Genomic DNA, 23540 nt, shown 5'->3' with positions numbered 1-23540 from the left:
ACGCCAAAGGGGGCTCCACAAACTGGCATTCAATTAACATTAAGTGAAGGATGCTGGTGTGAAAGCACCAAGTTCTACATCATAAATCTGCCATGTGACCAGGTGATTTAGGTGCCTTGGCTTAGCTTCCCCCATCTGCTTCATATCACACCATTGCACACTCCCGCCAGTACACCGTCCCACCTTCCGTCCTCCTACATGTTATAGAAAAGCACAACGGCGTGACCTTTGACACCCTAATCAGAGGCATTAAAGAGCCTCTTAAATGAAATTGGCGGACTGGGCAGATTGGACTGACAGGGCGACTGTTTGACTAGCCTCGAGACTAAGACGGATCCAGAAGCAGCGGTGCTGAAATGCTTTTGCCAAACACATCGGAGGTGGCAGAGGTGGTGGGAGAGTGTTGGCCATCATAGGGTTTACAGATTAGCCAGGCTTATTAGTTCACTAAAGAGGCCTTTCACCCTCTCAGGATTGTCATACATCTCTTTATCGCTTAGCCATCAAGAACCCGTCTCAGAGTGGCTAGGTGTCTGTCTATCAGAGGCAGATGGAGGTTAAAGGTTGAGAGTGATTCCATGAGCCGCTAATGTTGTACTACATAAGAGCCACCAAGCCCGACAGCGAGTAGACAATTGACAAAAGGCACACGTGAAACACAAAGCGTGCACAAGCAAACCATTCCACATGTTTTACTACAAGACAAAGGAGTTTGCATTTTCAATTTCGGTGATTTACAATTAGCAGGAAAGTGACTTAACAAGGAAAATATGCAAAGTGCAGCAAGAGGACAGCGATGCAGTCACAAAACAAGGCACATTAATCAGCAAGAAAATGAAAATTAGATCCTGTTGATATAGCAGGGAGAAAGGATGGAAAGGCTATAACTTACAGTGCAACAGGATCATATCTTATACTTGTTCTGCAGGAAGGGGTTCAACTAACTGTCATCCATGCATTCCATGAATTAAAAAAAAAAAAAAAAAAGAATCGCTGCAATTTACAATTTGATATTTAAATTGCATGATTGAAACCTGTTTGGTACAAAATGCCTTTCGTTCATACCTAAAAAATAAAACAATCATTCTAGTATCAGAAGCATTTAAAACAGGTACCGAAGAGATACCGTCCAATGATTTGAATAAGTGACGACAACAACATGACAGGAATTTACCGTAATTTCTCGAGAACAACATGCACTCAAATAGTATACACCTTCCCAAAACCGCCCTTCAAAAGCATTTGTTTTCTCTGTACTCATGTACAAGGATGATACAGTTCCGCCCCATTTATCTGGTTCATCTGGTCGCCCTTGTGGGGAGTGCAAGTCCTTTTTACTCCCACTATAACAATGTCAACTATACACTTTCAGACATGGTAGTTCAAGTTGCCCTCTTTTTCACTGCTTCAATTTCCTCCAGCTGCACACTCTCCTGTTTTGAAGACAGAACACCAGGACGGGCATGCATGGCCTGATTTCATATGCAGACCAAAACACTCTCCACTAGTCTGTAAAATAGGAGCAGGAGCCACTATCACCTTCCCATTTGGCCCCAGGTCGGGCCACACATGCACATTTTTTTTTTTTTTGGAGTGTGTCATGTCAAGACAGCTGAGCGGGCAGGGCCAATGAGGGCCACCGACAGCTGTGAACCCACATTAGGACCCATCGCCCCATAGCGTCTGACAGCAAAGAAGAAAAAAACAATTCTTTCCTTTTGCTATCATATGCAAATGGGTGATGTCATTTGCAACTCTTCTTTTGCACTGGAAATTATTTTTATTTTTTTAATGAAACTGCTTAGAGGAGAATACCAAAGCTGATAACTAAAATTTGAGGTTTGTGCTGTTATGTCATTTGCATTTTGTTAGAAATGAAAAAAGATGCGATGAACAAAAACAGCATTCAGGCACTGACATCAAAGTGAAGGTAACAGCATTTATCACCAGCATGTTAAAAAAAAAGGTCACCCCATTACACGGTTCCCACGTGTACATAAATCCGCATTTGCGAAAATGTCCGTGGCTGATAATTAACCTAACTGCAGATTGAAGGATGTGTCTTTTAGGGGAACGGAATGTATTCATAAACAAGATTTTAGGAATTAAAAGACTAGTACAGCACATTCTAATTTATGTTAAATGAAAACTGAATCAAAGAACGAAAGCAGACAATACAAATAATGTACCGTGATCATGTCAGATCACCAATTGATGTGCTCCACTGAAGACGACTCTTGTCATGTGTGAAGAGGTACACGAAATTTGACTTTGAAACAAACTCATCTTTAATATGACCCAGCAAACTCACAACCAGCGCTCAGTCTCGACACTTTAATCCATCCGAGACTGCGGTAAGCAACAAATGGACTCACTCGTTACATATTTATAGGTTATGTCTGAACGACAGTAACTATGAACAGAAATAATGACACACTTTTGGGGAAAATTACATAGATGATACACAAGGCAAATTGGGGCCTGGTGTATACATTAAAGGCATGACCATTTGTGGAAATACGCTCATCATTAGCTTCACAAACCATTTTGAGCAAATGCGAACAGATTTTATCTGTATAAGGCCTCGAAAATATGTAGGGAATTTACTCTCCCGGTATTAGAGAAACACAGCCCTAATGGTGCTGTCAGCCATTGAGCTGAGAGGTCTCTGGAGGTCCAAGACCCCAGATCACAGTTTACACCTTAACTGTGCAGCTCACTCACACAGAAGCACGGATGTAGCCCCCAGGCCTGGTTGTTAAAACTCCAAGTGCAGACAATTTGTGCAGTCTGGAAGCTGATTAAGCTGATACACACTGTGGGCACATATTAGCCACAGCTTTCAAAACACCAGATTATATTTCATGGTCAAAAATGTTTTCCTTATTAATTTCTTTAATGAGCATGTGGTCAGGTCACTCCGTGTAATTCATCTAGTGTGTGATTACACGCAGATAATACCGGCAAAAAGAATGTTTATAAATTCATGACGTTTTCAGTCTAATCTGTACTTACACTAGTAGCAACTATTTCTCTGTACAGGACTAAAAAAAAAAAAAAAAACTAATACAAAGAAAATAATACAGAACCATGGCCCTTTAATAGCATTCTAGAGTTGATGCTCTGTAAGTAACCTTTTCTTTCCTTTTTTGTTTTTTATGACAACTTTCGTCAGTCCATTTGCATGGTTCCAAAACGAAGACATACACACCAAAGTAAACTTAAACTTTGGCCTTCTCTAAGTAAGCCACACCATGTGAGTCAGAGAGGAGAATAAAAAGTGGGGGGACGATGAGACACAGAAGAACAGGACACATAAATGAGGAGTGTTTAGAGTCAGAGAATGACAACTGGTCATAAAAGTTTCGCAAACGTGAAGATGACCAGTGAAAAGGTTTCGTCTGGCCTTCACAAACACTGGGGCTCAGGTTCCAGAAGAGGCTGAAGGGCCAAGGGAGCTCCATCCTCTGTTCACAGAAGAGACCATAACTTTTGATGGACCAGAAACTATTACACAAATCTGACCTTCCGAATCTGGTCTTATTGACAGCTGGCATTAACATTCGTGCCTAACGTGACAGAGGAGTGAGGGAAGGTTAAGTGGAGCAAGGGAGTCAAGAACATAATGTTTTGACAAACACATTAACATATGATAAATATCTAAACGCATTAGCTCGGCCATCTCACTTGAATTCCACATGGAACCTTTCCTTGCTCATTTCAGTAAGATGGGGGGGGGCCACAAAAGCCTACAAAAGGAGGAATCACGTTTGCTGCAGTTGAACAAAATAGCACAAATAGATAAGAAAAACAAATGTTATTTGTCCAAAAGCTATCGTTCCAAATCCCACTGCCATTTGTAATGTCAGGGAAAAATCCAATAATGCTTTGACAGCATTGCAGTCAGCATTGAACAGCAGAAAGTTTGACACAAAATAGGATGCTCAGATTCTACTTCCTCCAGTGATTCCTGCTTAGGCCTGACCTAATACACTTCCTCATGTGACACTGGGGACAAAGCATAAATGTATAGACACAGAATGAATGGAAAAGACATTTAATTTAAGAAGCCACTGCCAATCAATTGGACACAAGGCAATACAAACACTGAATAACCTTATCTTCCCTAACTTAAAAAAATTCTAAAGCCCACATCGTGGCACAGTTTGCTTGAATGCATTATTTTTTAATTCCATCGATATTGTACCACTTTTAGAACCCTGCAGGCACTTGGTTTCACAATCGGCTACGGTTAAAAAAAAAAAAAAAAATTAAAAAAAAACTCATTTGTTAAAAGTGACAAAATGAACTATTGTAAAGTCTCAATCTCATCTCATCTGTTGGGTGTCCAAGGGATCCATAAATCGAGAAAGGCATGCTTTTGCTGTGAATCTGTGCTTTGGTCTGCAAAACTATTTGTTTGATCCATTCAAAATTAACATCAGTCAAGCCATTGAAAAAAAAACATTAGGTTTAAGGACTCTTTTTTTCCAATGGTCTTTTTGGTGAAGAGAAAACCTCTTACCTAGCTTACAGCTTCAGCTGTCGCTTCAGCCTTCATCGTCATAGCGCCCCCCCCCCAAAAAAAAACATTGTAATTGACTGTGTGCGTGTGTGTGCCTGTGTGTATGAAGAATACATTAGTTACAAGGAAAAGTTAGATCCATGCCATCATCACCCAAGTCAAGCCAATCCATCACACACTCTTCATAACAGGTTTCCCCATGACAAATTTGCCACGCCTTCATTCTTGCCACTGCTGCTTAATGTAAAACTCGAAATAAACAACCTCAAACTTCTATGGCTTGGCAGTGGCTACTGTAGTTCATTGAGGTTTAGGCAAATGACTTGGGAAACATTATAGCCTGCAAAAGCGTGGGTACGGGGAAAGATTGAGACTGTGGTAGGACTTAGTGTGGGAGGAATGGGCAAAGGGAGACAGGGAAGGTATGGAACATGGGAGGAGGCATGCAACAACAGCTGAGCTGTGAAGAAGCTAATGGGCTCTCATGCCCTTCCCTTTCCCACGGCAGCACTTTGTTTCCTGATGGCCACTGGAGCGGTGAAGCCCATATTGGTTAGGCTACTGGCACAGAACTCCAGTCAACATGCTTCAATAGCGCTTTGCAAGGTTCATTTTGTGGATGTCCGGACTCTGGTTAGCCTGTATTTGACTTAAGTACTGGCTATACGAATGTGTATGACCAAATTCTAATATTAGGAGGTGGGAGGGGATATTACTTTGTACACTGCAAGAATGGCAGATAAAAGACTTTTTATTTATTTACTCAGTTACTGTCAGCAATAACTGTAAGTCGGTGGTCCCAACCAACGGTCCAGTGCAGCCTTTGGAAATCATTTTTTTAACGTGTTGGGGAGACGCAGGGGATGCAAGGACATATTACATAAAAGTCCATGAGTGGATGTCGCTCCATGGCTGGACTTTCTCTTTTTTCCGATGCCAGGGATGGTGGGAATCGGACGTCGAAGAATCAACAGAAAGACGGTGGTCGTACTGCAGAGATGACTGTATTTATGGCACTCATTCCCAATGCTCAGTAAACACAACTCAGCACTCTTCTTTTTGGGCTAAATTGCTCCTTACCAGCCGTGCACCGCGACGCATACAGACCTCCGGATTTTCTCATCAGTTGAGGCAGCCCAGTCTACCCTCACACAAGCGCACGCCCATCGCAAACGGCTGTTGAATATTCAATATGAGGACAGACTCAGACAGTTGCATTGGTCCACGGTGACGCGTTTGGTAATTTCAGTGGTCAGATGTGGGAGGATGAAGGCTAAATCTTGTGACAGATTGAAGCTCGTGAGTCAAAATTCATAAATAAACCGCATCACACTAAAAGTCCATAATTACAGTAATAATAACATTAAAATGCATGTGACATTTAAATGGTATTTGGAGTCATGGAAAATAGTGTACATATGGAAGTTTAGTGCCGTAGAGATGGAGCAATCAAATGAAAATAAATCCAGGTAAAGACAATGGTATAAACTTGCCACAATCATTCTGGATGTTATCCTCTCCAATGTGTGAAAAAGACCATGATTAGGCAATCCGGGGAAGCCAATTGTTTTGACTTTGCTGAGTGATGTGTTTGATCTGAATGTGTGGAATGTGGTGGCCTTTGATCTGGAGACAACATTCAATTGGATAAGGTTAACTAAATTGACCTCCCCCACCTCTGCCACTCAGCCATAAACTGGATAAAATGCAAACGGCTTGTTTGGTACATAATGAAGCAAGGATTACCACTGTGCAAATGTCTGAATTAGAAAGTCAAAATCAGTCTGTGTATCATTCACTCTTTCCATTTTCAACTGGCAATGAAACAAATCCAAAATTTAAACTGTAGCTGACTTAATCCAACACACAAAAAAGAATGTCTGACTTTACATCAAATTAAAAAATTTACATCCAGATCCAAAAAATAGAAAGGAAAACCAGGCCATGGGACTGAATTTCATTTTACAATTTAATCAGTTGCATTTACATGACCAGAGATTTTTGTAATGACCATTAGTGAAGATATGTTTGTTATTAGTTTATTAGTTGCCACAATCAGTTTGGACTAGGGATGAACAATTAATTGCATTTTCAATATAATTCCAAATTGATGAAAAGCAATTTTGTAATTACAAAGACTGCTATTTCATGGGGCATTACTGGATTCAGAAGCAGAGGCAGACAGGGCAAGGGATAAAGAGGAACTGAGGTGAGGTCTTCAGAGCAGGTAGAAGGTCACGTGACTTTTCAGCTTTCAGTGATGTCACACAAGACCTTGTGGTGGGTGTCGAGCATGCATGCGTGATTCCCCCCCCAAAAAAAAAAAATCCTGTGTGTGTGTGTGTGTGTGTGTGTGTGTGTGTGTGTGTGTGTGTGTGTGTGTGTGTGTGTGTGTGTGTGTGTGTGTGTTGGGTGGGTGGGCTCATCAATGTGTTTTGTTTATGCTCTGAGACGTTTTAGCTGACGTTCGTCGGAGCGTATGTGTTTATGAAGTGATGGTTGTCTGATGTGTGCCATACAGAAGTGCAGAACTGAAAATTTGGAGGAAACATTTTTGACTGGATATGTTTAGATATGTATTTGCAAATACGTATGAATGTCGAAAATTTAGATATGGTTAAACGTATTTGCAAATACACTTAAATGTAGCTGTGGGCTGAATGTTAAAAACATTTTTTTCCTATGATGCCATGGGGTATTGAGTTGCGCATGCACAAACCCCGAGGCAATGTGGGGGAAAATGCTGAACGGAAATCATGCACTGCAGACTTAATAATGAACAATAAAAATTATGAATAAATAATGTTGACTTTGTTTATTTATGGATGTATTGGTATAATGCAGACCAAATACTAGAGATGTGTAAACACGGAAATGCTCGCTATTTGGACGAAACATGAGGTGCATTCAAAGACAGTAGGACATTTCAAACTCACAGAAAAAACTCCATCAATGCATTAAACATTAAAAACTACAAATATCTAAACAAGCTGGGCTTTTCGAACAATCAATAAAAGCGGCCATACAAGAAATATTATGGGGTGAATTCACTTTGCTATTTTACTGAAATACAGTCAATGGTCCATCAGCATGGTCACTTATGTTACAACAAATAATCCTGTTTCTCGGCTTTGATCCTCCAGTCTGCAAGTTTTCCCAGTGTTAGTGGTTGGGATGGCAAATGTTAAAAGCTTATCCTGCACAAATGTTGAAATAATCATCATTAAATCTTTTATACAGTAATGTACAGGTATATAAATGAAATTATCAGTACAGTCAAGCCTCATTACAACGTTGTTTAGCTCTCAGCTATTATTTCACTAAATTCGAAGGATTTGGATAAAACGATACATTTTTTGAAACAGGTGATTCGCAAATAATTTCATGTTGATTAATCGATGAATCATTTCAGTTCTAATTCAACAATTTCATGAATAATTATTGCTAAATGTGACTTTGTCATCGCAAAGAAAACAAACCCTCTTTCGCTCGCTCTCTCGCGCTCTCTCTCCCTTTCTCTTTCTCTCCCTCCCCCCTCTCTCTATCCATTTAGGTCTTTTAATACATTTAGACATTTTCAAAACTGATGGGTTAACTTTCACACGGTGAATAAGGATCATTACTGCTCTCTTTCCCTCTGACCTTGCCCTTCTTGGAAGACAACTTGAGAACCCCTTGACCCGCAGTGACCTCTCTCTACTTTTCAAGGCCAAATCTTCATGTTTAGCCCACTCACTACAACACTATGGTGCTGGCAATTATAAGTACATCAGACATCACTGAAAACCCAGTTGAAATAAGAAGGATAATAAAAAAAAAATACATAATTTTTAAAAATTGAACAGGATAACACTATAGTCAAACCATTCCGTGTTCAGAAGATGAGCAAAGCAAAAACAAACGTATGCTTGCTCAGTACTTGGCTGTTTGTCCTCTCAGAAACGTATTAACTTAAACTTGTATTTGGAACACCGTATTTTCACGACCATAAGACGCGCATAAAAGTCTTACATTTTCTACACAATGGATGGGGCGCCTAATAATGCACCGAGATCCAAAATCTGTGAATGCTGTTGTGTGACTTGAAAGTGGGGTCCGCTTGACTGACTGATGTTGTGCCGACACGTTGCTTATATAGAGGAAAGGCAGACATAACTGAGGAAATCATCTGGACGTTAAAGTGGGAAGGCTCGGTGTGAAAGAGGACGCTAAAGCCCCCACTAGGTGAAAATAGGGCCGGTACAGGCAATGTGTAAGACAACATCTCAAAAATGGCACCTACGAAGAGACACACTTACAAAGCACAGTTTAAACTGAAAGCTATCAGTTACGCGGAGGACCGTGGGTATCCAGTAGCAGCGAGAGAATTCAAGATCAACTAATCCATGGTGCTTGGTGCTTTCGTTTTATGAAACGGCACCATCTACCCAGCCGGGCAAGGAAGACTGCGGTGCAGCACCATCCGGCAAATTACAAGGAAAAGATGGCCATCTTCCACTCCTACTAAAAAGTGCAATGTTCTGCATTACATTAAATAAAGATGCTTTCTTGGAGATTTTAATCCGTTATTCTGCCACTTTGCTGGCTTCCATTACCGCCTGTTCTTGCAACCAATCCCCACAGTCCTACATAGCCGCGACAGCAATTGATGAGGGACAAGCATACTTTGCATTTTGAAATACCACAAAATAAATTTCCGACAAACACATCCAGCCCAACCACATCATTAGCATGTGCAAGTTGCCGCTCACTTTCGACATCCCGTCAAACCACAATGCAGAGAAGAGGACCAGCACGGTGGCGATACGCACAACGGGGCGCAAGTCGGCTTTTAGTATTGTGCTTGGCTGCCATGGTAAAAGACAGAAACGGCCACCTATGGTGAATTTTAAGCAGAAAGAAAAGTTTCCAGGCAGAGTCAAAGTGAAGTTGCGAGCAGCGTGGGAGCAATGGCGAACACGACTTTACTAAGACTGGGAGGCAGCGCCGGGCGAGTTACGCCACAATTTGTGAATGGATTGTGAATGTTTGGGGTAACGTGTCTGCTTGCAGTTTTTTGAGCTTTCGCACAAGCCGGCATCATTTCTGAGGAGCCGCACGGCAATGAGACTCACTCTGACAATGACGCGAGGGAACCTGGTGTGTTTAATGGAGAACTTGCCCAACTGTTCATTTCAGATACAGAAGATGAGCCCTTTGAAGGATTGTGGACGAGGATAGGTAAAAAAAAAAAAAATTACAAGTGTACATTGTTAAATACTTTAATAAACTATAACAGAACTGGGTTCTGCATTCATGCTACCGTATTTTTTAAGATAGTGTACATTTTACCATTCCAGCATCGAATAACACAATGCACCTTGTGTATGTGTTAAATACCGAAATAGCACCCGTAACTGACACTACGCCTTTTAATACGGTGCGTCGTATGGTCGTGAAAATACGGTACCTTTCGTGGATTTGTGAGATTTGACTTAAGGTTTTCTGTAAGAAATGTGTGCATATCAAAGCATCACCAGGCTAGATCCTTTTTTTTTTTTGGTTTGTTCATAATCATCTTATCTCATTCGGTGACCAGGTTGCGTACACTATGATTTGGCAATATATTTATATTTTTGCTTGAAATCCCATAATCTCAAAAGGTGATTGAGTTTTTAAGTTGGCTTGTGTTTGTTCATGTGACCGTATTGTTAACAGTCATTCTGTTTCGTATATAATTTCATTGACTAAGAGAATCTGGAAAAGTGTCATTTGCTTCCTATACACAATCCCTTGTGTCATTCTGATCTTAACTCCTAGCGTTGTTGTGACTTGGTCAGTGCCAAATAAACACATGGGGGCAGTGAGATCATGAGAGAGAGGAATTTAGACTGAGCCACAGGCGCAGCGCCAGCCACACGCCAATCCAACCCCAGTCATCACTATCAGCTCGTCGTGTTTCAGACATTGTCTCAAATCTCTGCCCACTGCGTCTCAGCCTCATGCGCCAGTCAAACTTTAAGCACTGTGAGACTGGCCTTAGTACGCTTCACAGATGAGCAGCTCTGGTAATGGGCTGTGAGTGACCTCAATAGCCAGCTCTGAGTGGGTTCCCTCGGGTCTAATCTCCCCATTACCAGCTCTGCTTCCCACATATGTATTGTTGAATATGATGAGGCTAACAGTCATGCAGATGAAAAAGATAACTGAGGTATACAGAGCATTCAGAAACTATTCACAGGGCTTCACTTATTTTTCTGCATTAAAAAAAATGGAAAAAAAACATTCTTTTTTTTTAACATCATGTACTCCAGACTACACCCGAAAATGATGATACACAGGTATTCCCAGCTTCTCCTCAATCCTTTGTTGACGCACATTTTGCAACAATTAGAGCCTCGTCTTTCGAATATGATGACAAGATTGGCACACTGATCTTTGTCTTTCAGCTGCTTCAATCATTACTCTTTGCGGCAACTCTCAAGCAACGTCTGATTGGGTGAATAGTGTTGGTCCATAGCCATTTTCAGATCTCAGAATGTGGTCCGTGATCTATCCGGGCCACTCAAGTGGTCCTCAAGCCACTCCTTCAATATATTGGTTCTGTGCTTGGGATCATTGTCCAGTTGAAAGATCACCGTCTAAATTTAAAGGAGCAATTTCTCATCCAGGATCTCTCTCTCCATTACTAAAATCATCTTTTCCTCCATCTTGACTTTTCTCCCAGCTCCTGCCCAGGCCTCGAAGGTTCAAGTCAGAATTCACATTCTGCGCCTCAATCAAACAGGCTGAAAAGCAAAACTGTGAATGAGCATTTTTGTTGCACAATGCGGAATTGCCAACTGTTGCGGGAATGACCAAACGCTAACTCGTCACACCTGTGACACTGATTGTTCTGAATATTTAAAAAACGATGGCATTGGTATTCCCTCTGCTTCATAAAATGCTTCAATCTGGCACCAGTGGAGGATGTGGGGTCCCTCGTAAGTGATTGGGGGAAAAAGCCACGATCGTGAATGAGCAAGCGTGTCTCTCCACCGAACAGGAGAATATTACAGCGACTCACATATTCACATTAGTACTCGCAGATAAGATCTGCCCTCTCCATCAATGCAAAAGCCACTAGTCATCACACTTTGGTTAAGTTAGACATTGTGACACATCTCTGGCTCAGCCCAGGGCCGTAGAAAATGTCAAAGTTGTACCACAAATGAAGTGACTGATTAGCAAAACTACATCAACAACAAAATGACATCTGGCATAGAGGCCAAAGAGTTCTATCTTTGATGCAACAGATCAGAGAATTTTCTCTCTCATGGTCTGATAATACTTCAGTTGCCTTTGGGCAAACTCCAGGCTGGGTTTGTTTTTTTGAACATTGCAAAAATCAAACTTCATTCAATTCAGACAAAAAAAAAAAGCAAACTGGTGTGAAAGCATCTTCAGGAAACGAGCGGTGGTAGCACTTGGGACTTCGACTCTGCACTTTTTGCTAAATGACTTGTGAATAAAGTCTGTCTGGTCTAATTTTTCATTGAGTACCTCACAAGACTTTTTCTCATAATGAAGCATGAAATTTATTTTTAGTTTAAGTTTGTCTACTCTGGATTTATCAGCCAGCCAAAGTTCAAGCCAGCAGCTTAAAACCATCATGCTGCTGCCTGAAACAAAGCCAGCCTGTTGATTTACCACTCGACGGAGCGCATGAACACACGCACAGGAGTGAAAGGGAGTATGATAGATGGACATATGAAAGTACAGCAGGTCTTTGAAATATTGTAATGGAGGAGACTACCAAGGGATATCCCAAAATTCACACCTCATCTACGGTGCAACCCATTCAAAGTCTCCAGTTACAGAAAAGAGAGCATGTGTGTTTCAATGCATGCAGGCGCAACACTTGCTGGAGAGTGTCTGAGGCTGAAATATTCAGATCAAAGGCAGGTGGCACTTCTTTTTCCCATCTGCTCTCATTAGTCTTTGGTCTAAAAGCTTCCACCAAGATGCCACCTGTTTTACTGCTGTGGACAGGTAAACTCAGTTATGACATTCAATTGAAGTACGTTTAGCCTTTCCGATACAGTTCGTGACCACAGTGGACAGCTATTCAATGTTGCTCCCTCCTACAAGAAAATGACCCCCCTCCCCCAACCATCTCCCATAAATACTCAGATGTAGGTTATCCTAATTTGTGAATGACAGAGTTAGGAAGCACATACCATGACACCGAAATCATACATTGAAGGATGCACATCTTTTTCACTTCCGTCTCCCTCGTGCATGACAGACTGAATAGAAAACAGTTCCAAAATCTATTAGGAAACTTCACACATTCTGTATGTTCTTAATAAAATGTCAGACCACAGTCCAAGGATACATTTAATGAAAGTGTCAATACATATAAATTAAGATTAAAGATTGCTTTGATGGCTTGTACCCTTATTTCCATAGCCTCCGTGGTTTGGTAAAGAGATCAAAACTGGAGTCTTTTATAGGGAACATCTTTAACATTTGCTCTACTCTCAGTATGCTTGATTAAATGTAACATTTTCAGAACGCTAAGAGTTCTAAGAAAAGCATAAATCACTGTCTTGCAGCTGCTGGCGTGCTTAGGGAGAACACATGCTATCCCTCACTCACTCTCTCGTTTTGTCTTCGCTATGATCATAAAGCACACCCGACCTAACAGTCCCTCCTCCACTGTTGCAAGTCACTGTGGTGCAGGGTGGCGGGAAACACCTGCAGGCCGCTGCTCGCCCTGAAGTTGAGCATAAAGCCAAGCTCCTCACACGCCCTCTGGCCCTGTGCTCCCTCTGGTCCCCAACATTAGGCCTGTCCAAGGCCCCCAAAGCCTCCCTCATCAATCAGGAGTGACAGGCCAAGATCAAGCCAAAGAGGACTGAAAAAGTCCGTGCACCAAAACAATAAGTCACGAGAGTATCGCTGGAGGTTTGAGCGAATGATGTGATCAAAGATTTCAAAAATCACAATTTAAATGATGACGTAAATGCGCAATATCTGGCTGACCCTGGTACTCCACTGATGTCAAAGGCAGGGTTTATCTGTATTATTTCATTAATTGTACGTGTCACTTTTTGATGATGATCAGAGAACCTATCCAAAACACAAAACATTACCCAACACTCTTTTTTTTGGTCATGCAAGTGAAAGGAAATGTGTTTTTAGTTTCAAGATAAATCAAAAAATATGTATAAATAACTCTCCATACTAAAAATGCGAAACATGGTTAAAGATGACAAACGTGAGTGAGGTGCTTCAGAAAATTTACAGGACTGGTGTCATACAAGATAAATTGCAAATCCAACCTACGCACTAAACCTTTTCAATCCCGCTGGAGTGAAACACACTTTCCCAGCCTTCTCTGTCACACCTGCACTTTGGGAAGGAATCTTCCATGATCCTGCTCAGCACCATCATCACAGACATCTTGATGTTATCCAACGGGTGCCTTTGATAAACCCATTGAGCTTGGGAAAGAAGTGCCCCAGTAGGACAATATTCTTCTTGAAGAGGAACTGTCAGATGCTCAGAGCACGATGAGCGGACAATTTATCTTAGTGAGTCAAGAACCAGTTCTGCCAATACTGTTACCTCTTCTTATGCACTGAATGAAGAACCTACCCTAGGATCACTTTGTAGGATGACTGGCTGATTGTCTGACACACATTTGGAAAGCAAAATAGGTAGTTTGGGGTTGAAATGTGTCTTTTGTGACGCTAGTCCTGCAACCTTTCTGACACAACTGGGCTCATACGGACGAATATTAGTTACTTTAATCATAGATTTTTTTTTCTCCACTTAACCAGTCCTGCACTCAATCAAATGTGCTCGATGCAAAGGCCAAATGAGCAAAAATTCTGGATTGTCCTGATTACAAAATGCTGGCCCGTGATTCAGTCCTATCGAAGCAAAGGGGGTAGCTCATTAAGACGAGTGCAACTCCTCCTTTCATCTCAGCCAGACTGAAACATTGCATTCATCATTCCATTAACACTGCTCTAACAGGCTCCCCGTCACCCTCTGGATGACGGCCGGGACATTGAATAGGTGGACTAAAGGCTTTGATGTCAGCCTGACCGCCATACAAAACACAGACCTATAATCAGATACCCAAAATATGTCTGTTGCATACAAACATTTGGACACATGAGCACTTGAACACAGGAACTCAGTTTTCAAACGCATCTCTCAGATGTTTGACAGGACACATGCGCAGAGCAAAATGTTGCAGTCTGGTCAAATTGTTACTTTTCAAACAATCGCGTCTTTTCAACTTTAGCAGTATTAACAGATGAAATAAATATTTCTGACAGATATACTGTGGGTCTGCTGTGTATATGCGCATGCAATACGTCACGTGTGTGTACCAGCTGTTTAGTTGTGTTCTTGTTTTCCCAGTTAATGTGTGAATACATTTTATTGTGAATGTGATGTAATGCTTTTGACCAAACATCAACTAGATAGTGCAAGATAAGTGCATATCACAGAAAGCATAAAAGTACGAGTATATTAAAGATGTGAAATTTGAATAAATGGAAACGTAATTAACTCATTCACTCCCAAAGATATATTTATATATCTTTTCACACTCCACACGTTCACCCCCAGATACTTATTTTTTTTCAAATTTTCCAAGACTTAGGGTAATTTTTTTTTTTTCTTAAAAGGGGTCTAGAATTGGCTAGTACTGAATGAGTTAATCCGTTCCGGCCCCCAAATTGTTAGATTTACATTTTATGATGATATTTTTTTTTTTGCGCCTGTGGCTCAGATATTTTTTAACTTATGTGTGGTTGAAAATAAATGCAACACAAAAATAAGTGAAAATATACTTCACTGTGAAGAAATAACACACTAAACAAGTGCTTATTGCGTTTTAACTTTGAAGAGTGGAGAAAGGACAAAAGAGCCTCCATTGAAAAAAGTCTGCTTAAAAAACCTGATTCCGATGTTTTTTCTTATATGTATAATGTTGATTGTATGAATCAATTTACTACTTCTAAATTAGAAGGTTACTGAGGGTTTCCGTGACCGAAAAATGCACAGTACATTACAGACTTTGGTAAATGTAAGAAAGCTTGAAACTGAAATGTGTTCACGTTTGTCCCAACTTACCTTGTTTTTGACTGGGGAGACAATTGTCAGCAGCTGATAGATTTCAACAGACGCAATGTTCGCGCACATCCTTTTTTCGCATCTGCTACAACTGGATGCCATAGATAAGGGCTTGACAAATAAACAAAAATAGTATCTTTGAGAGTTGTGTTTTCAGTGGACTGGACATTAATTTCTGTCCGTTAAATCCGTAGTCCGTTAGTTGCGGGAACGTTAAATCGAGGTTCCACTGCATTCTGAAAATGCAGCTTTCTATGTCACCTTATAATAGCTGAAGTTTTTTACCTGAGTTCCTGCAGTCGTCTGCTTGCTGTGGCACTTGCACAGAAAATGCCAGCAGGTCAGGAGCCAAAAGGGATTCAGGTTTGCGGCTCTCATTCAGCCATCGCCTCATATGAAGTTCCTTTGTGTCGGATGGGCCCTGGATCAGAGGAACAAGCTTCTCCTTTACGACTTCTCCTGAGCCTACGGGGCAGAAGCAACGTTTTCTCCAGTAATCACAACATTACAAGACGTTAAGACACATTATAAATTTTGCTAAATATCAAACATTCTGTATCTTAGACTGAAAGCTGAAATAAAATAAGAGCTCTAAAAGGTAGCAATACAATCAATCCCTTATGTCTATTGCACAACAGCTGCAGCTGTAACAAAGCAATTGACAGAACATTTAACATATAATAATAAGGCAACAAAAGGCAAACCCATCCAACTAAAATACTTTACATGTCACAGGAATAAGGTTCCCATTGAAAAAAATACGACACCCGTGAAGTACATACTGACAAAGCAGTGTCAAGTTAAGCGCAACAATGTAAAAGTCACCGAGTTTCAAATGTCAGATATTGATACACTTAAACTTTAATATCATCATACAACGTATCTACTGTATAATACGATGGACGTTGAATGTTCAATAACAACAAAATGTGTGCGCTTATATTATTTCTTTGTATGTCTATATCCGAAGCTGCAGTAAATCTTAAAACTCTTGACATCATATGTTCAGGTTGACCTGTTGGACTCTGTCTCCAATAACATCCGTGCCTCAAAGACATGACCAAAGCCCAATGACAACACCACAGGAGAAAACAGCAACTTAATCACACAGTTGGAAGTGAATCAACATCAAGAAGAAAGGCGAGGAGACAGAACGAAGGACATAAAAGCATAGGTTTGGAAAAGTAAAAGACACCCCAATGCAGTCCAGTCGGTCTCACTCTCTCCCTCCTACACAGGCCGTAAAGTTTTAACAGGGCACAGCTGCACACACCTGGGGTCCTGGCACACACTTTTACAGCTCCCACGGTTCCAGAGGCGCATTTCACTGTTGCACGGCTGCAGAACTTCAGCTCAAGATTCTGGAGCGAGCCCTCAAGAGTCGGTGACGAGCCTAGAGATTTCACACCTAATAAAAGATCGGGGGGGAGGGAAGAACAAGGAAAAAGCAGTGAACATGAATTGAAGTTCGACTTCTTTAAATACTGTGGCTGTGGCTTCATTAAACACTTGATTGGCATTTAATTGTTATTGACCCCTTTCTTTTGCAAAGTTCTGAACAACCAGATATTCTTAACCTGAACCGAGGTGAACCCAAAAGCTGAACTGTGACAGGAACATAAAAACAGAGTCCAAAAGTACAGCTCAATATATAATACTTACATGGTAGTTCACTTTGCTATACATACGAGGTACATTTTTATTGACATCCACACATACATATACTTTGACTGAAAATATATATTTTTCAAAAATCTGTCCACAAAAAATGAAAAATGAATGAATGTCAACTTCAAATGCCTTGTGCATTCTGACGCCACCATTTCAAAGTCAAGAAAACATGAATGCCCCGCCTGTGGAGCCAGACCTGAAGGTCGGCCTCTAAGACGAGCACCTGGAGCCGAGCCTGCACCGATGGGGCCCGGCCAGGCTCAGCCAGAGAGAAGAACGTGAGCCCCCCTTCTCAAGGGCTCACCACCTGTAGGAGGGGCCAAAAGGGCAGTGTAGTTTTCATCCTGGCAGTAAAACAGTAGCTCTACACCCTCGGCAGGGTCCTCGAGGGTGCATGGGAGTTACCCCAACCAGTCTAAATGTGTTTTGTGGACTTGTATAAGGCATTCGACCTTGTCCCTTGAGAAAATCTGTGGGGGATGCTTCAGGAGTATGGGGTACCGAACTTCATGATAAAGACTGATCCCTGTACGACCAGTTTAGAAGCCGAAATTCGATTTAACTTAATTTCATTTATATTTGGTAAAAAAGGTGATTCGTGTTAGTTCAGATAAAAATAGACTATTTACATTATGTACAAATTGAACTGTTGATAGTTCATGTGTACAGTCAAGACTCTGTACAGTGTACAGTAAAGATTGATTGTTATTAGTCAATAATTTACATTGATTTCATTTAAAATAGAAGTTGATATGTTATCGGATGTAACATTCCAAATAGCTGTCATAATGTTGAAGATTATGGCATGCTTTTATTATTTACTCACATGCCTATTTGATAGCACATTAGGTGGAAGACCTGTGTGGTCAGAAGGCATCTCTACTTCCCTAACTTCCCATTCCGATGTTTAAGGGTGACCCTCTGAAATATAAATCAGTTACAGCTGCCATTGACATGGGATTGAAAGCCACAAAAGTGGCAATTGTGATCATCTTCAAGTTTTGCTGTAGTATATAAGTAGACAACCACGGGAGTTGGTGAAGAGCTCTATCCATATAGAACATCTTGCAGGATATACCTAAGCAAAGCATATGTTCAAGGAGTTTTTGGTTAATGACTAGGTCATGGTTTGGCCAACAATCAAACCTGAAGATGGTGTTGCACTTCAGTCCTTCGCATTATTCCTTAAGGGTTGTTCTAACACAATGACGGACATTAAACACATGGAAGACTTGGACAACTCAGCTAATAGTCATTGGCAAACAAACTTCCATACAAACTTAAAGAATTTTGGAGAAAATCCACCTGCGATCGCCAAGAAAGAATAGAATACAAGAGTTAAATTTAAGGATTTCATTCACTTCCTAAACGGACAAGTACCTCTTCATCCACTTTATGGGAACAGCAAGAAATTCCTTAACTCAATCTCAGAAAAGGAAAGAGCGCAAGGATTTCAAGATTTGGATTTGGATGAGGACTACTTGGCCAATATAAAGGCCGTTGGACATCCAGTGGTGTGCCGTAACGAATCAGTTCAAGATCACCCACAGGGATCGACCACTCACTAGGAGAGGCCTGCTTTCTCAAGTCGGCTCCATTTTTGATCCATTGGGATTTCTCTCACCAGTGTTGTTGCCTTGTAAAATAATCCTGCAAAATATATGTCTGCAGAAATATGGCTGGGATGACAAACTGCCTGACAATGTAGTTGTCAGTTGGAAAAAGTGGATCTGTCTCAAGACTGTCACAGCTGCAGGGATTTGGACTTGACAGATGTGTAAAATTGAAAAAGTTTGATGTACCAGTCTCTGCACAGCTCCATCACTTTGCAAAAATGCCTCTAAAACCACCAGCTACTTTGTGCTGCGCTTTGCAACGGTTGACTCTCAAGACACCGTGGTCCTGGCAAAGACAAGGGTTGCACCCGTAAGGACTCCAACTGTTCCTAGAATAGAACTACCTGCAGCCACAGTTGCAATAAATATGGATAAACTCCTGATCAAAGAGCTTCAGAAATCTTTATTTTGGACTGATAGCACGGCTGTGCTAAAGTACTTGATCAGTGAGAAAACTTGGATTCAACACATTCGTTGCAAATAGTGGTGGCGATCCTGGAGCATTCCCAGACATCTCAGTGGAGATATAACACCACCACTCTAAATGCAGCTGATCATGTCTCAAGAGGACAAACTGTGGAAGCATTTTTGAAAAATGACAGCTGGCTTTCAGGAACAAGCTTTTTGCTCAGATCACAGGACCCATGGCCTAAAAATCCAGATCCTGGACTGCTGGATGTGGATGACTTGGAGGTCAAAAGAAGTGACTCAAATGCACGTCATTCAGCCACAAGGGCCCAAAATTCTATGGACCAATGGATGAACCGTTATTCATGTTGGACAGCAGTGAAGCAGGCTGTAGCCTGGTTTCTAAAGCTGAAAGACTTGCCGAAAGAGCAGATGGAAAAAAGCAAGGAACTAATCACATCAAGTGAAAAAGGCAAGATGATTTTAGTCAAGAAAACCGTCAAAGTATTTGACTTGTGACGACTTGGCTGAAGCGGAAAGAGAAATTGTGACATACAGTCAAAAGTTTCAAAGAAGATTTAGCTATGCTCGTAGAACATCAAAGGGTGAAGAAAAGTAGATCACTTTACAAGTTGACTCCAGTATTCCAATATGATATTATTCACTGCCTTCAGAAACACTCGCACTTGTTCGCCGCTCAGTGGCATCGGGGCTTTAGAGAGAGGATGAGAAGCTCGGTCATCTGGGAGAGGCTCAGAGTAGAGCCACTGCACCTCGGCAGTCAGAAGAGCCTGATAAGGATGCCTCCTCCCTGATGAGGTGTTCTAAGCACGTCCTACCAGGAAGACGCCCAAAGGACAAGCCATGACAATACTCTGGAGTGAGTGAGTATCTATCCTTCCTGGCCTGGGTTTGCCTCAGAATCCCTTGGGGGGAGACGAATGAAGCGGCTGGGGGAGGAAAACCTGGTCTTCCCTGCAAAAGCGGCTGCCACCACCGAGATAAGCAAAAGAGGGAGGGAGGATGGATGGATGGATGGATGGATGGATGGATGGATGGATGGATGGATGGATGGATAAACCATAATATGGGTGTGATGAAGTAAACAAATCTTGATTATTATTATTAAAATCATTCCCCATCACACACGCCTTTACTGCTGGGGATCAAAACATTTATTGGTATGATTATGTTTAACTTGCTTCTAAGTGCTTGCGACCATATGTTGACTGCACATTATTTTCACACATTGAAGTACAGACTCTGTGCACAAAGTCCCCCAAACAAACAATGAAGGCTGCTGCAGCAAAGGCCTGGCAGAACATTTGAAGGGAAGAAATATTTTTGATGGGTTCCAGATTTCAGGCAGTCATTAGCCACTTTTACACTGCCGTTTAAGGCCAGGAATGTTACGCCGCTGTTACGCAGAGCTGTTACCTCTCTGCATGGAGAAAGAAAGGTAAGTCAGATCAGCTGGCTACTGAGGTTTTAACATGAGCTGATGAAAACAAAAGCATATTCCATTACGAACCAACAATAATCATTTAATTTGATTCAGTGTAGCGCTTGCCTGAATATACAGCGCATTTCCAAAACAAAACTAATACAAAAACATATTTGATACATGTTATTCTTTATTATTAATAAACTTAAACATTATGGTTATTGGCTAAAATAAATGGACTACATGGAATTGATGGATTACATCAGCGGTGGGCGATTATTTTTCCAAAAAGGGTACACATGGAAAACTGGAATGGCGGTCGAGGGCAACCCCAACAAACTACTTGCGTAGATCTGGTGTATGTATCTAGAGTATTAGGGAATAAAAATGTTAAATAGAAATGATAAGCACTTTGAAAAAATAAAATTTGTTATAATTTTTTTTTTAAATTTGTTCTTTTATTCCTAGTTAGGAGCCCCAAATCATTATCAGAGCAAATCTTCCCTCACTCTCCATCGTGCAGGAAATACAAAAGCTGAGAAGCATTGTTGGCCTACTCACTTTTTGAAACAGGGTCGATAGAATGGTCGGAAAAGTCGCTAACCGCAGCGACAAACTCAGTTGGCAACAAGCTGTGGCTCGAAAAGCACTGCTTTTCAAAATAAAATCACCTCATAGTTTACGTTTTATTCGCTACATGGATGGAAGAATAGACAAGGGCAAGTACAACATGCGGTCTCAAGCGGAGAATACAAACAAAAATAATTTGCCTTGATAGTGGCTCACTTTTCTCTTGGGACTATGGGCTGATTTAGAACAGGTCGCCGTTCACTTCATCACAATGCACTAGCTATGCCCTCAGTCATTCTAGTAATGGAAGTCTCTACTCAGATTGGCCTTGTACTGAAGAAGGTGAGAGGAGGTTCTTTTACTTGAGACAGGTCCACCCCCTCAAAACCTTACCTTAATTATTGTTGTTTGAATTCAATTATTTGACTACAAACTCTTTTGGGATGGGATGTCCCATCGGTCAGACTTGACTAAGTATCCGCCGATAGATTCCCAATGCGAGAACAATCGAGCATCCAAATTATCTCAATTGTTATCATTTTTTTTATTTTTAAAGTTATCCAACATGATACTGCACCTTTTTATATGGTTATGAATGGTTCAAGCCCAAGTTGTGGCAGAAACAACGTAAATGAATACATCTTTTTATACCATACCAGTGGAGAAGCTCACAATATTAATGCAAACAAATTAGATGAAAATATTCTGTTCTAAACAAAAAAACATTTAAAATAGAAAACAGAAACATTGAATGCAGTTACAAAATGAATTTAAATGGTCAATAAATCAATTCCACACAGTGCAACATTGCGAAAGTACAGCTAGAATGTTTAATTTCGGAAGTACAGTAGTTTCACATTCATTCACATTAAAAATACATACAATTCCATTTCAGGATAATCTGGAATATTGACTAGCAAGTCTAATTATGAAATGAACAGAAATATCAGTTCTACATGAAACAATGGACTTACAGTCACTACCAGTCTCTGTTGCACTGTTTTCCAAATTAAAATGCTTCCAAATTGCAGACATTAACCATGTCTTTCATCTTTTTCACTCAATTCCTCAAACTGAAAATGTTATATTGCTGTCCCATTTGGCAATAGCTCTGCCCCTCATATTATTTTGTCCCTTTATGACCATTAAAACCTGTCAATGTTATTTCTATGTCGCACTGGAGTTTCAAAGGAAAACGAGCTGGATGGCTAGAGAACTCAAGATAACTTAAGCAGTTATGTGCCAGGCCACCTGTTGAGGGAAAAGAGGAGGACTCATTCATCACATGCACATTCTTCCAAGAAGCTAAAAGTGTCAGAACGCATCATGGTCATTCTTGCATTATCTGTTTTGATAGGACTTACTGGTGAAAATAACCCCCTCTTATTTGATTCCCTGCAAGCATTCTTTCGACTTTAACTGGGGGTTCTTTTCTTCTGCTATAAGCAAATGCCGGTCAACAACTAATAATTACATTGACTGGCTGTCATAAACTACCACATCCGGAAAGGGTTGTTTCACACTACTTTTGCAAGCCAGTTATGATGCCTGTTGTATTTCATATGTTTAACACCTCTCTAACTAGCTTGGTTCTTCTGGTGAGCAAAAATTTAATCGTTGACTGAAATGTATTGCAATGTGTCAATAAGGCACACGCGGGCGCTAGTATTACATATGCAAATGATATCTATGTTTTATAAATCATTTGCTGACTGTTAAATAATCACAAACAACTGGGACTGGCAAAAAAATTAGCTGTATACTTGTAGAGGCTGAGAATAAAAAATATCCACAAGTGAGCTAGGTTCCAAAGGAATGACCCAGGTAGACGCATTAAACATTTAACGAAAGGAATTGCAGGCAATTTGCTCAGTTCTTAACCACTGACTTCCCTCCTCGCCCTCTCAACAAATTACACAACGACCTCTTCTCTTCCTTCACTGTATGAGAGGCCCTCTGTATTACCAGGTGGAAGATGGGGATGTTAAGAACACTCATTATGTCTCCACTTGATGCATGGGGTGCAACAAAACTTTTGTTCCCTGCCGACCTTAACAGCTTCCTCTGTCTGTAGCAAGTCACGTCCCACTTGAAAGTCATTGAAAATACCGTCACGCTTTTAAATATAAATACAATGGACATTACAAAGTTACTGAGGAAACAAAAAGCCACACAGTTTAAATATAAATAC

At 40.9% G+C, this 23540-nt stretch overlaps 1 protein-coding gene across 1 annotated transcript in view; it reads right to left on the bottom strand.

The window, feature by feature from the left end:
• Positions 1-23540, bottom strand: part of vps13b (vacuolar protein sorting 13 homolog B) — a 343085-nt gene that overhangs the window by 236956 nt on the left and 82589 nt on the right. The window contains exons 18-19 of the mRNA XM_019856211.1: positions 16914-17048; positions 15926-16105 (exon numbers count right to left, since the gene is read on the bottom strand). Coding sequence (XP_019711770.1) covers positions 15926-16105; positions 16914-17048 — 315 coding nt within the window. The remainder of the gene's footprint in view (positions 1-15925; positions 16106-16913; positions 17049-23540) is intronic.

Source organism: Hippocampus comes, unplaced genomic scaffold (assembly GCF_001891065.2).
Source record: "Hippocampus comes isolate QL1 unplaced genomic scaffold, H_comes_QL1_v1.1 scaffold327, whole genome shotgun sequence".
Lineage (NCBI taxonomy): Eukaryota > Metazoa > Chordata > Actinopteri > Syngnathiformes > Syngnathidae > Hippocampus > Hippocampus comes.
The sequence above is the reverse complement of the archived record's forward strand: the minus strand, read 5'-3'. Positions and strand labels throughout refer to the sequence as shown.